At 39.7% G+C, this 13,449-nt stretch overlaps 1 protein-coding gene across 3 annotated transcripts in view; it reads right to left on the bottom strand.

The window, feature by feature from the left end:
• The window catches only part of NAMPT (nicotinamide phosphoribosyltransferase), a 40,404-nt gene extending 27,700 nt beyond the window's left edge, over positions 1-12,704 (bottom strand). For all 3 annotated transcript variants that reach the window (XR_013829668.1, XM_079931167.1, XM_079931166.1), the window contains exons 1-4: positions 12,049-12,704; positions 5,739-5,895; positions 3,675-3,778; positions 1,369-1,497 (exon numbers count right to left, since the gene is read on the bottom strand). Coding sequence is in view for 2 of the 3 variants with exons in the window: in XM_079931167.1 (XP_079787293.1) it covers positions 1,369-1,497; positions 3,675-3,778; positions 5,739-5,895; positions 12,049-12,105 (447 nt within the window). In the remaining variant the exon portion in view is untranslated. The remainder of the gene's footprint in view (positions 1-1,368; positions 1,498-3,674; positions 3,779-5,738; positions 5,896-12,048) is intronic.
• Positions 12,705-13,449: the final 745 nt, after the last annotated feature.

Here is a 13,449-nt window from a genome sequence, read left to right as displayed (position 1 = left end):
ACATACATGAAAAGCAAGGCAGACTTGGAACTAGTTCTCTGCTGAACATCTGCTTTATGAAACTCCAATTCAACACAGGGGAAGAGTACTTATTGACTAAATCCTCAATCAGAAAACTAAAAAGAAAAAAAAGTGAAGCAAGGTGATTCACAAATGATGATTTTCAAAATAAGATTTATCTGTGTGGGACCTTTTGGCACTGAGCGTAAAGGATACACTAGATGATGCGGTTCAGAGCTCTTCTACTCTTTATAATGCCTTCCCCTCAAAATAAAACATCTGCCAGTAAAATAGCATGAGAACTGTTAATAATATGTTTCCTTTTACTCTGAGTTCATGAGTTAATTCAAAGTTTTAAGACATAGAAGTAAACTATTTTAAATCTTTACTTCAGTTAATTGTTCACTGTTTCAGAGCCTGTTAGGCTATTATAAATTGATGGCCCACCCAGAGTCTAAAAAGAAAGTTCCTGTCGACTTAGCAAAAATGTATTTCAAAAATATTCCTGACCTCTTACTTTTTCTAAACTTTTTCCCGTCTTTATAAATGAACCTCAAATGTATTATTTTATAATAGAACAAATTAGTTTAACCAATACATTAGTAAGACAAAAAGTACCAAGCACTAAGTAAACACCTCTCAGATAGTGGGGTGACATTATTCTACGGTTACTTCCTAGGATATTTCTTCTTATAGATAAAAATCTAAGCTATTGATAATCTAATTAGATTATTAATATCAAAGCGATGAGGCTGTGAAAACATGATTGCTTAAGTACAGATACCAGGAAAGCAAACAAAGCCCTGTAATATAAACTCACAGCCTATAATGTACTCTCCTTTTGAGATTAGAAATTAAAACCATCAGTGAATCTTGAATATATTTAAATGAGAAATACCAGGTGGTAGAGTCTAGGCCCTAAACTGATTAGGTAAGAATAAAGAAAACAGTTACTAAGAAGCTGAACAAAATTCTTTTAGTCTAACTGGAACAGAACAGCCATAAAATGTCTTAAGTTACTAAAAATACACCTGTGCTGTTTTTGTAATCTTTCTCTATGATGGTATATATTTAGGATTGCAACAAATAAGATGGAGGCCAACTGAGCTTTAACAGTAATAATTCTTTACAATTTGATTTTAAGATCTCAGAAGACTAGATTTTACTGGAAGGAAACTTAAAGATTATTTAGTCCAACTGTCATTTTATAGGTGAGGAAATTGAGGCCTGGAAAGGTTTAGTAAATTTTAGGAGGTTACATAACTTTATTGGTAGCATTTTTTAAACTAGAATCCCAGTTGAATGGTTTTTACATCTACAATTAATGTTAAGTAAAAGTGAAAAGCAAAACAAAACAAAACAATTCACCTCAATCCAATTTGTAAGCCAGTAACACTCTGGATCTGTGTTTTCCACTGTGAAGAGAACATTTCCTCTGGGAATGACAGAGCCCTCAGGAACAGCTTTTACTTCTATTGGAAGATGCCCATCATATTTCTGGTAAGAGACAATAATGAAATTATTAATTCAGCAGGTGGTATGCCATTACCTGTTTAAATAAGGTTCTTTATATTTTACAGAAGCTAAACTTACTGTCATAGAAATTGCAATTGTAGATCTTATTATATTGCTAGTAATCTGGTCAGAATATCCTTATCCTCCTGAAATAAAATTAGCTAAAATGATTAACAGTTTAGTACTAGCATTAATTTTTAAATTTTATGCTGTAAAAGTACTTCTGCTAAGAAAATTTGTCACTTGAAGAGAATTTCAAACTGATTTCAAAACAAAAAAGTTGTTTTCCTATTCCTTCCAAAAAAAGAGTTTATTCCAACATATTCTAAGAGGACTATCTCTCTTCTAAGTAGGTCATTTTCATAAAAGAAAGGCTAAAGACTGAAAGATAAAATAATGGACTGCTATTAGAGAGCACAACAAAATGAACAAACAAATAAGAAAAAGAGAGCACTCCTTGCCAGTAGAAGAATCTTAAATAGGTTTTCTCTATACTGGTAGTAGACCTGATACCATTTTGGTAGTAGACAGACCAATCATAAGTATACTTTCTAGAGCTTTGGCAGTCAATATCCAAGTGCAACAATTCTCTCCCAAATTAGGCTGAGGATATAGTGGCTACATGGTATGTTACTAGATATTTAATTACGCCTCCCCCTTTTTAAAGTTAAAAGCTGTGGCTAACTTTTGGCTAGTAAGGTTTATTTATGTGATTTGGGACAAGGTAACTAGAATAAAAAAAAATCACGTTACAGCAGAAAGAATAATGCCTTAAAATCCTAGCTTGGATGCAAAAGCAGGTAGGAAACTGTGGGCAAGTAATTTAGAATCGCAAGGTCTCAGACTCCATGCTTGTAAAAGGGGTTACACAAGATTATCTCTAGGGAATCTATGAATTCCTAAGATTCTCTGAATATAAAATAAAAAGGTTTACCACCCTGACCACTGAGAATTCTATTACTAAGCACAGCACTTAACTTACCTATAACTATAATCCTCACAACAAACCAAATGGGGTAAGTGTCAACCAAATGAGTTAGCCAACATAATCAAAATATGTTAGCCAACATATTTTACTGACCTTACTCAAGATATGGGAAAACTAGCAGCGTGCTTACTCAACTTCTTCAAAGACCAGTAATTACCAAACAGTAAAATTCAATATTACGATACAGGCAGGAAAGTTAAAGTATTTCTAATTACTTTGTGTTTGATAGTTTACAATGAAAAAGACATTCATTTTAAAGATAATGAACACTTAACATAGCAAGATGCCAATAGATCCCATTCCCAACCTATCTTTGTAAGAGAGAAAACCACCAGGGGACATTCAACACTTATGACTCAATTCCCATGTCTTTGGATGCCCAAAAGTTTAAGCAAGGAATCCAAACATGTTAGGTAGGAATATTACAGTACAATAAAGAATGAAAATTAACTTCATAGATTTGCACCAAACCATTCTTCTAACTATTCAGTAAGGGAAATGTCCTAGAAGTATTACATAGAGACAGACTCACAGCATCTATTTTCTTAGATAATGTACAGTCCAGAAAATAGGCTTAAATTTTCAAATTGCCAAATAATCATGCTCTTTCTTAATTATAATGTATTTTCAAAGAAAGGATTAAATTACCTTTCTGAAAAATGTTATTTAAATTATAATACATATTACAACAAATTACTTAGATATGCTATAGATTTTAGATACTAATGATGTGTTACCAGGAAAAAAAAATTAAACATTAACTTTTCACAAGAATGTCTAAATAGCCATTATATTTATAGGGTCACAGACAGAAAAGAGTTACAATTACAGTTGACCCTAGTACAATGCTTGTGTTAGAGGCACCCACCCTCCTCTGCACAGTCAAAAATCCATGTATAACTTATGGTCAGCCCTCTGTAACTGTGGTTCCTCTGCATCTGTGATTTTGCATCTGCGGATTCAACCAACTGCAGATTGTGTAGTACTGCAGTATCTACTACTGAAAAAACTCCACATGTACATGGACCCATGCAATTCAAACCTGTGTTGTTCAAGGTTTGAATACCTGTGTTGTGTACAGTCTAATCTTCTATTCAAATTCCATGGCAAGAAATTCTGAACTAAAAGCAAAACCAAAATACATAGGTCAAAACATGAAACCATTTTTTACCTCAAGAATGTAGTTCCATCCCTTTTCATTAAAGACATCGTCTTGGAAATGCTCTTTGTACACCTCTTTGGCTTCCTGGATCTTCTCTTTGGTCACTACTTTACCTAAAAAAATAAACATCTCCTGTTTACATTTCTAAAGGCATGCTGTGAGTTGCTGAGTTGTCATAGGATTAATGTCTCTAGCTATTTCGCCCATTCTGTGGATTAAAAAGACAAGAACTGAGGTTAACTGATTCACCCAGAGTCAACAGCAGAGTCAGAAAAGGAATTTGCCCTTCTAACCACTCGCTCTAAGCATAAATGTTAATTTCTTATTTGAAAAGCAAATTTGCAATAGAAGAGATTATTACATGTACAGTATTTTTAAAAAATCACAGTAATAAATTAACTTTTGGGAGATTTTTTAAAAATCTCTATTAATTTATACAGTCTTCAGATTTGAGAGTAAGCCTTTGATAGCTGGCTTTCCAGGTGAATCTGCTCACTTTATTCATAAAGGATGTCTTTGGGGCTGATAATCCAATAATTTTTACAATGCCTAAGTTTTTGCCCCCCAAATATACTTTTAGCTAACTTTATCTGTAAAATGAAGATAATAGTAGAGTACCTACTTTTAGAGTGGTTGTGAGGACGAAATGAGTTAAGACATCTGAATTAAAGCACTTAGAATAATGCTGGCCTATAACACACAATATATTTTAGCTGTAATTAATAACATTTTATAAAGTTTTTAAGCTGTAGAAAATTGAAGTGTGACATTAGTCTTTGGTAACTTTCTCTAAATAAGATCGCTAGTAAATTCATTTAAAATATCTTGGGTAATCTTGTTGCAATGAAGTACTTTGGATATCCAAGTAGGTTTTCAATAGTATAACATATCTGAACTATCTGATCTTAAAATTGCCAAGGTTACAGAAAAATGTCATCATCTGCATAAAATTCAAGTTATTCTGTATTCAATTCTGAGATTACTTTTATGTGAAAAGGTTAGAAATGAAATTTTCCAAAATGTATAAAAAACTTGGGCACTGTTTCCCCCCTCCAAATACCATTACAAAATAAGACTAGAAATGGACTTTCAAATAAGAAAGCACAGAAATTATTTCAGGGATTTTTTTCTTCTTTAAAATGCATTTGAGGGACTTCCCTAGTGGTCCAGTGGTTAAGACTCTGCCTTCCAATGCAGGATGCAAGGGTTCGATCCCTGGTCTGGGAACTAAGATCCCACATGCCGTGGGGTGTGGCCAAAAACTTAAAAAAAAAAAATGCATTTGAGACTAAGTCCACCGTTACAGGTAGTTTTGAAAAATAGGCCTTTAAGGTAAAACTGACTAGCAAAACATATTCTAATTATAATTGCTACCACAATTCAAAATGAGTTCCCAGGTCAGTAACAAATCCTTTATTTTGAATTAATGACTAACGTCTATTAACAAACCAGATTAGCCTCAGAAAATTATTCACTTTTCTAAATTTATTCCCAATCTTACTAGTTTCAGAAAATCTTTGTCATATTTAGAACACCAAGCACATAAGTCAAATTATAAAATTTAATGCTTTCAAATTAACAGATTTCTAAAAATTCCAAAACAACCCCTAAAATAGTTAGGGTAATTAAATAAACATCAAACTAGGACTTCCCTGATGGCGCAGTGCTTAAGAACCCGCCTGCCAAGGCAGGGGACATGGGTTCAAGCCCCGGACCGGGAAGATCCCACATGCCGCGGAGCAACGAAGCCCGTGAGCCACAACTACTGAGCCTGCGCTCTAGAGCCCGTGAGCCACAACTACTGAAGCCCGCGCGCCTAGAGCCCGTGCTCCACAACAAGAGAAGTCACCGCAATGAGAAGCCCGCGCACCGCAACGAAGAGTAGCCCCCACTCGCCGCAACTAGAGAAAGCCCGCGTGCAGCAATGAAGACCTGATGCAGCCAAAAATAAATTAAAAAAAAATCAAAATTAGACTATTCAAAAAGGTACTTAAAATAATACAACAATATAGGAGGAAAACTATGATGAGGTATATAAAAGCAGTGTTTTAAACATATTAGGAAAAACAATACCTTTTAAGTACTTATTAAGAATGTACTGCAACCCATAAAATACTGTTTCCTCATATTTCACCTTCCTTATTTTGGAGTTTTCTGTCTTCTTTTCACGGCATTCAAAGTAGGAATAAACTTTGCTTGTATTGGGTGGGTACTGTTTATAGTGAGTAACCTATATGAAAGAGAAAATACCTGAATTAGAAAATACCAGAAGAATAGAATGTAAATTATGATAAAAAGAGCTTGAAATTATTTAAAACCAGAGAAACTATAGCAGAAATACAAATCAATAAATTGTTATTTTATAAATAGTTCCTGCATTCACAAATATATAGTCTGTACCAACTGTGTATCAGGCCCTGCTTCAGATGCTGAGGATGGGGAAGTAAAACAGACCGACTAGTCCTTCCTCCCATAGGGCTAGGGAGGGCTGAGAGATCATAAACAAAATAATTTGAGCTAGATGGATGCTATGAAAAATTAAAAGAAAATGATGGACTAGAAGGGGCCTGGGAGACTAAAGAGGAGGCCAAGAAGGCTTCTCTGAGATAGTAACATGTGAACAAGATTTACTGACGAGGAAACAGGAAATATCTTGACTTCAGGGACGGAAGAGAATGAAGACCACTGTGGTTGGTGCTTAGAGAATGGGGAGCGGCACATGGTAAGGTCAGAGAGAGAGAGATGCACAGACAAGATCATGTAAGGCTCACAGGCTACCAAGGAGCCTGAATTTTACCTGAAGTGCAGTGGGAAGCCATTAGCATGCTTTAAGCTGGAGTGAATATGATCTGATTCACCTCTGACAAGGATCAGCTTGGCAGAGATGGAGAATGGATTATGGGTGACCAGAGTGGACACAGAGCATTAAGAGGCTACTGCCAAAGACTAGGTTAGGTGAGAGACTGGCTCAGTATCTTTGGAGAAGTAGGCTGATAGATTAGATTTGGGAATAAAGAGGGGAAGGAATTAAGGATGTCTCCTATATTTTTGGCTTGACAACTGAGTGAATAATGGTGCCATTTACTGAGATGGGGAAAGCCATTGGAAGGACTGGGTAAGGAAATCAAGAGCTTAGTTTTAAATATGTTTAGTAAACACTAACAAAAAGTTTCATAATATTCAAAATTAAAGTGACCTGCCAAAAGGGAGCCCTTAAATCATGTTGTTTTTCAGCACTGCTTTGACTTACATTACTAGAGAAAAGAGTTGTACAATAAATTTAAAATTACTTATAAGATGAAGAGAAAAAAAACAAATTTCTCATAATATCCTCAGCAAACATTACCCCTAAAAATGTTTCCTCAAGTGGCATAGCCTTCCTGCAACTAACAGAGTACTGCCAGTACTTAAATATATGTGTGGTAAGAACAGAGGCACACAGGAAAATGTAGCTCTTCTAATAAAACTTAGTTTCACAGTTAGTTATGTGGTTGATTTACTTCATGAAAAAATAAGCTTCTAAAAACTGCAATCCCAGATATCCCTGTATAACAGTTCAAGAGAGGTATGAGAAACATTTAAGTTGCATAGAATCTTTCTGTGACAGCGAAGTATAATTTTCTCCTGAGCTTCTCTAGATTTCCCATAAGGGTGACGTGATATATTTCCAAGAGCTTTCCTCCCACAATGGGATCACACGACCAAAGGCAACTACTACTAACCACCTTTTACAGTTAATCACTAAGAAATAATCACAAGCCAACATTTTAACAGCACCATGTGTATGGAAGAGCACGTGGAATAACAGACTCAAAGTCACAAACTAAGCTATGTTACCTATGTAATATCTAAGGGCACTCATAAGAGGCACTTCCATTGGCTAAGACTCTCTGCCTCTTCAAAGGTGATGTGCCAGAAACAGCAAAAATCATAACTGATTCTTTCTTCTTTTCAATATTATTCAAGATTTGTCAAGCCCTGGACTTCTGTTGCCCCAGAAAATAATTCATTGCTATTTGGCTTTTGAAGTAGTAACTTCAAAATACAACTTAAAGGATTTTTGGATTACATTATTTTGGTGAAGGTGATAAATTGTAAAACCAGCCATTATCATTATGCTGCCTCTTCCCTTAAATCGGGCAGAGTTCCTGGCAACTTATACCTTTTTTTGCCGCAGCTTTAAGAGAGATTTCATACTGACAAAAAGGATACCAGTTTCTGGTATTTTTGTTTTGCAAGATACTCTACAATCATTACTGACCTAATCCAATCTTCCTAGGAGGTATGTTCATGATTTACATGCAGGATTTTATTTCTGTTGCTTGAGTTTTTCCTATAATTTATAATATAAAACTTACTGGAAAAACTCTATCCTAAGAATGAACAGGTACTCTCTGACATACAAACTGCAGCAGGACCACGTGTCTCACAAGGCTTAGGCTGCTGCTGTGACCATACTTAAGTGCCTGTTCAGAAGCGGTGAAAGAGAAGCAACTATGAAAAACAGGAACAGCTCAGAGGAAGACACTGCGTAGCTAAAAGTCCAAGGCAGGACTAACTTGCCCATAAGATTGTCATCTATCCCCAAATCTTTTCCTCCAAAAAGCCCCAAATTAAGATTTGTTATTCCGCTACTAATGAGGAAGCAAGCTCTTCTTTAAAAAAAGCTAACTTGGGTGCTTAATCATCATACATGAATTATACAGCCTCTTATAACTTTTCTAAAATCAACTTTCACCCATCTTAGATTGTAAGGGACATCTTTCGTATTTTATAATATGTAGTAGGTCTCCAATATTTATTAAATTAATGCATGAAAATGTGCTGAGTTCTAGATAACCATTTTTAAATGACCTTTTGAGAAGCAACCCACACTGGACGGCACATTTCATAACTAACATGTGATGTGGTTTAAACTGTAAATTGCTTAGGGATTACTTTCTTGTGCTATACATTATCTTTTCCAACTAGGGCTCAATTGACAACATCATCCATTTTAATCTGCTAACAGGTAAAATGTTCAGAAATGTTTAAATGATTCTCTGCTGTAGTCTGTTACAAACATTATCTACATAGAAGGGGAAGGAAGAATGGAACAGAAATGAATCTTTTAATGATCCGGTTATTCAGAAACTGATCAATGGCTATCCCAGAAATAACTGAAAAAGATGACCTGTCTCTTTTACAAAAAAACGTTCCAAATGCTTTTTAAGCACTGCAATGGCTAAGGCCAGCCCAAACGCACCTTTCTCTAGCTGGCTTAGCACAATGTAGATATAACACAGTAGATAATTTTACTTTAAACCATTTTGAAAACATAAATGGTTAACACTTAAGATTAAGTGTCCTTTTCATTTGGAACAAGAACCCAGGATAAAAATAGAAGAAACAACCACAGTCACCTATTTCCTTAGTTCATCAATATGTATAATAAAGTATGAGATTACAGAAATGAGTATGTATCTTAAATGCCTCTCCTTTGGCCCAAATTGTCCTGATCCCTCTGGAAAGGATACAAGTGAAAACAAAATTCCCACATGTTGTCATGCACTTGGACACTATCCCATCTACTTGCAAAACACCTTTCTCTAGTGCCTAGACAGCCAATTATCCTTGCTTCAGTTCTAGAAAAAATAAATCAACAATATCCTGCTCTCTTCCACCAATACATCTAAAGCTGTTAGCTCCCTACTTTAACTGGCCAACAGTATGCAAGTACTGATAAGGATATGCTTGTAACATTCTCATGTAATTTCCTAATAAAAGTGTAATTTCACTACTTCTAGACTCAAGATTACCATTTCTGTCTCCTCTTCATCTAAGAAGATAAAAAGCCAAAAATACTAAAGAGGCTATAAGGACCACTAAAAGTGTAAGGAAAATGAAACTTAAACGACTAAATTGTGAGTGTGCAATACACTACTTATTTTACTGTACTGCTGTAAACCACTGGTATAAAACATATCATCCTGACTGAATCCTCTTGAGGGTTTTTTTGTGGGGAAGGGAGGGAAATGAAATATCTTACGCAGGTGATAATCTTCTTAAAAGGTTTTATATTCGAAATGGGATAAAATACACCAGTCTGACCTGAAAATGTACAGGAATAAACTTTACTAAATAGATGCAAATTCTGATAGTGTTGTTAAGTATGCCTTGCTAGCAAATTAGAAAACTTTAAGGTAACCACTCTTACCTTTCATCCCAGGAAATTGATGTTAAAGCAATTTACATTCCTTATATATAATGGCTAGAGGAACTACAAACGAAAGAAGCTTGCACACTGTTTTGTAATGTTTAAACCATTTTGAAAATATAAATGGTTAACACTTAAGTGTCCTTTTCATTTATAACAAGAACCCAGGATAAAAACAGAAGAAACAACCACATTTACCTATTTCCTTAGTTCATCATTATGTATAATAAAGTATGAGATTACAGAAATGAATATCTATTTATTTAAATTTATTTATCGTATTTATTTATTTTTAGCTGTGTTGGGCCTTCGTTGCGGTGCGCGGGCTTCTTATTGCGGTGGCTTCTCTTGCTGCAGAGCACGGGCTCCAGGCGCACGGGCTTCAGCCGCCATGGCTCGTGGGCTCTAGAGTGCAGACTCAGTAGTCGTGGCCCATGGGATTAGTTGCTCCGCTGCACGTGGGATCTTCCCGGACCAGGGCTCGAACCCATGTCCCCTGCATTGGCAGGCGGATTCTTAACCACTGTGCCACCAGGGAAGCCCTGAATATATACTTTAAACGTCTGTTTTGTTTTTTTTAAAAGTTGGACCAATCAACCTCCGTTTATATTTCCCATTTTCAATAAAATAAGTTACTACATTAAAAAATCTGAAAATTATTTTAAAGATTTAGTTAAGGATAAAGTTCTAGAAAACTATGCATGAGACCATTCTAAAATCACTGTTAAAAATAGTCAAAACACTATAATTGAACTAAGAGACCACAAGAGGAGCACAAGTAAAAATACCCTTGATAGCACTATGATATCCTTGCAATTGTGTAGATTTCCACTTTAAAATTCCATTTAAAAGACCACTTGTTAAAGAAACTTGGTTCTACTTTAAATAATAACCCACCTAAATTATCATAAGTAGAATCTTAAACCAGCTGGGAAGGAAAGTTCAACAGAGAACTTAAGTAAAATGGGATTCTCCAAAATACTTTATTGGAATATTTAAGAAAAAACAAAAAGCAACAAAAACCGCAACAAAAACCAAAATCTGAAAACATTATGCTTTAATCACTATATTCCAAACTACCATGCTGCTCAAGTAAAAACGAAAATTTATTCTGCGAAAGTGGAGTTTCCAGTCTGACATATCATCTTTTAGGTGTCCTGGCTAACAAAGCTTGTTAGCAAAGTATAATCCAGTTTATTTCATATAATTTGGAAACTAGGGGAAATGATATTTGCCGGATTTCTCTTTAATCACTCTTCCCTTTACTAATGTGTGTGAGTTTCAAATAAAATTAACGGGTCAGCTATACATGCAAGCGTCCAATAGCCATAGTAAGAGAATGTTGTGTCGCTTCTCTCTCAACAAGTTCTCCAAGGTTAACTACAGTTCCTTTAACACCTCGTGTTTCACTTTCCTTTTCACAGAAACCTCACAGGGATCCTAATGGAATAAGGACAGATCGGCCTTTCCAAGAAGAGGTACGGAGCGTGAGTGATCACCAGGAGCAAGGGAGTCTGAAACGGAGCCCAGTGGAATGGGACGGGGGACCCAGCCGGGCCACAGGCACAGGAACGTGGCTGGCTGCTCTGGCACCCCTACTAGGACTTCGCCCACCCGTTCCTCGGGAAGGGGCGTACCTGCCGGCTAAGGCGTGAGCGCGCTCGACTCAGCTCCGCGGGGGAAACCCCACTTCTCAAACCCGGCTCAGTCTTTCCACCGTGGAACCCCAGGGGCCGTTACCTAACTGACCCGCTCCTCGGGCGAGCCCTCGCTCAGCCCGGCCCGGGGCCAAAAGGCCGTGCTCCTGCGGAAGGCGTGAGCTCGGCCGGTGACGCCCCAGCCACCCCGGCCGCCGGCCCGCTGAGCCGAGCTGAGCCGCCCCGAGCCCCGGGCAGCAGGCGAGCGGCACCAGCTCGGGCCCGCCTCAGCCCCTCGCCGCGCCCCCCCCAACCACGCACCCCCAGGCCCCGCCTCCTGCCGTCTATCCCTCCATCCCTCCTCCATCCGCCTCCTCCCCACTGCGGCGCCAGCCTCACCTGCCCCTAGTCGCCGCCGCCGCCGCCGCGCCTTCCCTCGGGGCCGCCTCGCGCCACGACCCCAGCCCGGCCGCCCCTGCCCCGCAGCCTCGCGCTGGTCCCCGACGCGCCCTCTCTTCCTCCGTCACCTGCCCCCGCCCCGAGCTTCTACCTTGTACGAGTCGGTGGCCAGGAGGATGTTGAACTCGGCTTCTGCCGCAGCATTCATCTCGGGCCGGAGTGTAGGGGCCGCGCGCCGCGGGCTGCCCGGCGCGGCTGCGAGGAAGGAGAAAAATGGGCTTCACCGCGCTCCGTTGCTTAAGTCACCGCTCTGTCGGAGAGGGAGGGTGAGAGGAGGGGGAAACGGAGCCGGGAGGAGGGACCAGAAGAGGGCAGGCCTGGGAGCCGTGACGCGGCGGGGGAGGCGGCGCGCGCGCTCGCAGTCTAGGGACTCCGGCGGCCTCCTCACCCCGACTCCCCGCCCCCGCCCCATCGCCCTGGCGGGGACGCGAGGGGCGGGGCGCGGCCGCGCGTGCGCAGCGCGCAGGGGGCGGGGCGGGTAGGACGTGAGGCACGCTCCCTTCTCGGAGACGCCCATCCCGGGAAGCCTGAGGCTGCGAGGCCGCCCCGGCCCTTGACCCGGGCGCCGGCTTGGCTTTCGTTTCCCTGCCCGGCGCAGTGGGGCGGGGCCGAGAGGGGGCGTTCCCAGCCTCGCCACCTCTGCGATTAGCCGGTTCGCCCGCCCCGCTGGCACCTTCCTATCCTACCCAGTCCTGGCCCGTTTTCTGAGTCCTCTTGAAGTCACGCCACCCGGCTAGGGGCCAAGGAGCCTCCCTCTGCCCGTCTCTCCGTCCCCCTCGCGCACGTACTCACCTTTGTCTCTGGCTCGGATTAAGGATCGAGCCTTTTGCCTCCATCCCTCGTGTCCCTCCTGGTCCTCCTAACCCTCGCTTTAAAATCTGAAGAGCGGCGGTGAGGAATAGGTCTGGGGGTCCCCTTTAATCTGACGCATCGACTCCGCTTTCCTCCGGCTCTATGGCTGAGCTCTTGATCCTTTGAGGATGCTTAGACTGTCCCCGAGAAAATAGACTGCGCCCAAAGTCGGGGGTTGAATTCAATCCTCACAGATAATCAAAGGACAAGACCTAGTTGAATCTAATATTGCCGAGAAGTAAACGGCAACGAGCCAAGTCTTTGACAGGGTGTGAGACTGACGTTTGTCATCGTTGTAATCGCTCAATCTTGGGAAACGGGTTGGCAACCTGGAAATAAAAAAACGAGTGAAACGACGTCGGATGACTTCAGCCAAATGCGGACCATCTATTTGCGCAGTTCTCATACGTGGTTGCATTTTTGCGTAAAACTAAGATTCCCTTTGTCCCCATGATCAATAGCTTTTTTTTTTTTTTTTTTTTTTTTTTAAGATTTAGGTTTTACAAGATACAAGTAGCTGGGAAAAAGCGATTTAATGAAAACCAGTACGGGAACTTTACAGATTGTCATTCAAATTAGTGAAAGTCTCATTTTATGGGGGTGGGGGGTCGGGGTGGAGGCTGTGAATTGAGAGTTTCAT

This window comes from Stenella coeruleoalba, assembly GCF_951394435.1.
Source record: "Stenella coeruleoalba genome assembly, chromosome: 9".
Classification (NCBI taxonomy): Eukaryota; Metazoa; Chordata; class Mammalia; order Artiodactyla; family Delphinidae; genus Stenella; species Stenella coeruleoalba.
The sequence above is the reverse complement of the archived record's forward strand: the minus strand, read 5'-3'. Positions and strand labels throughout refer to the sequence as shown.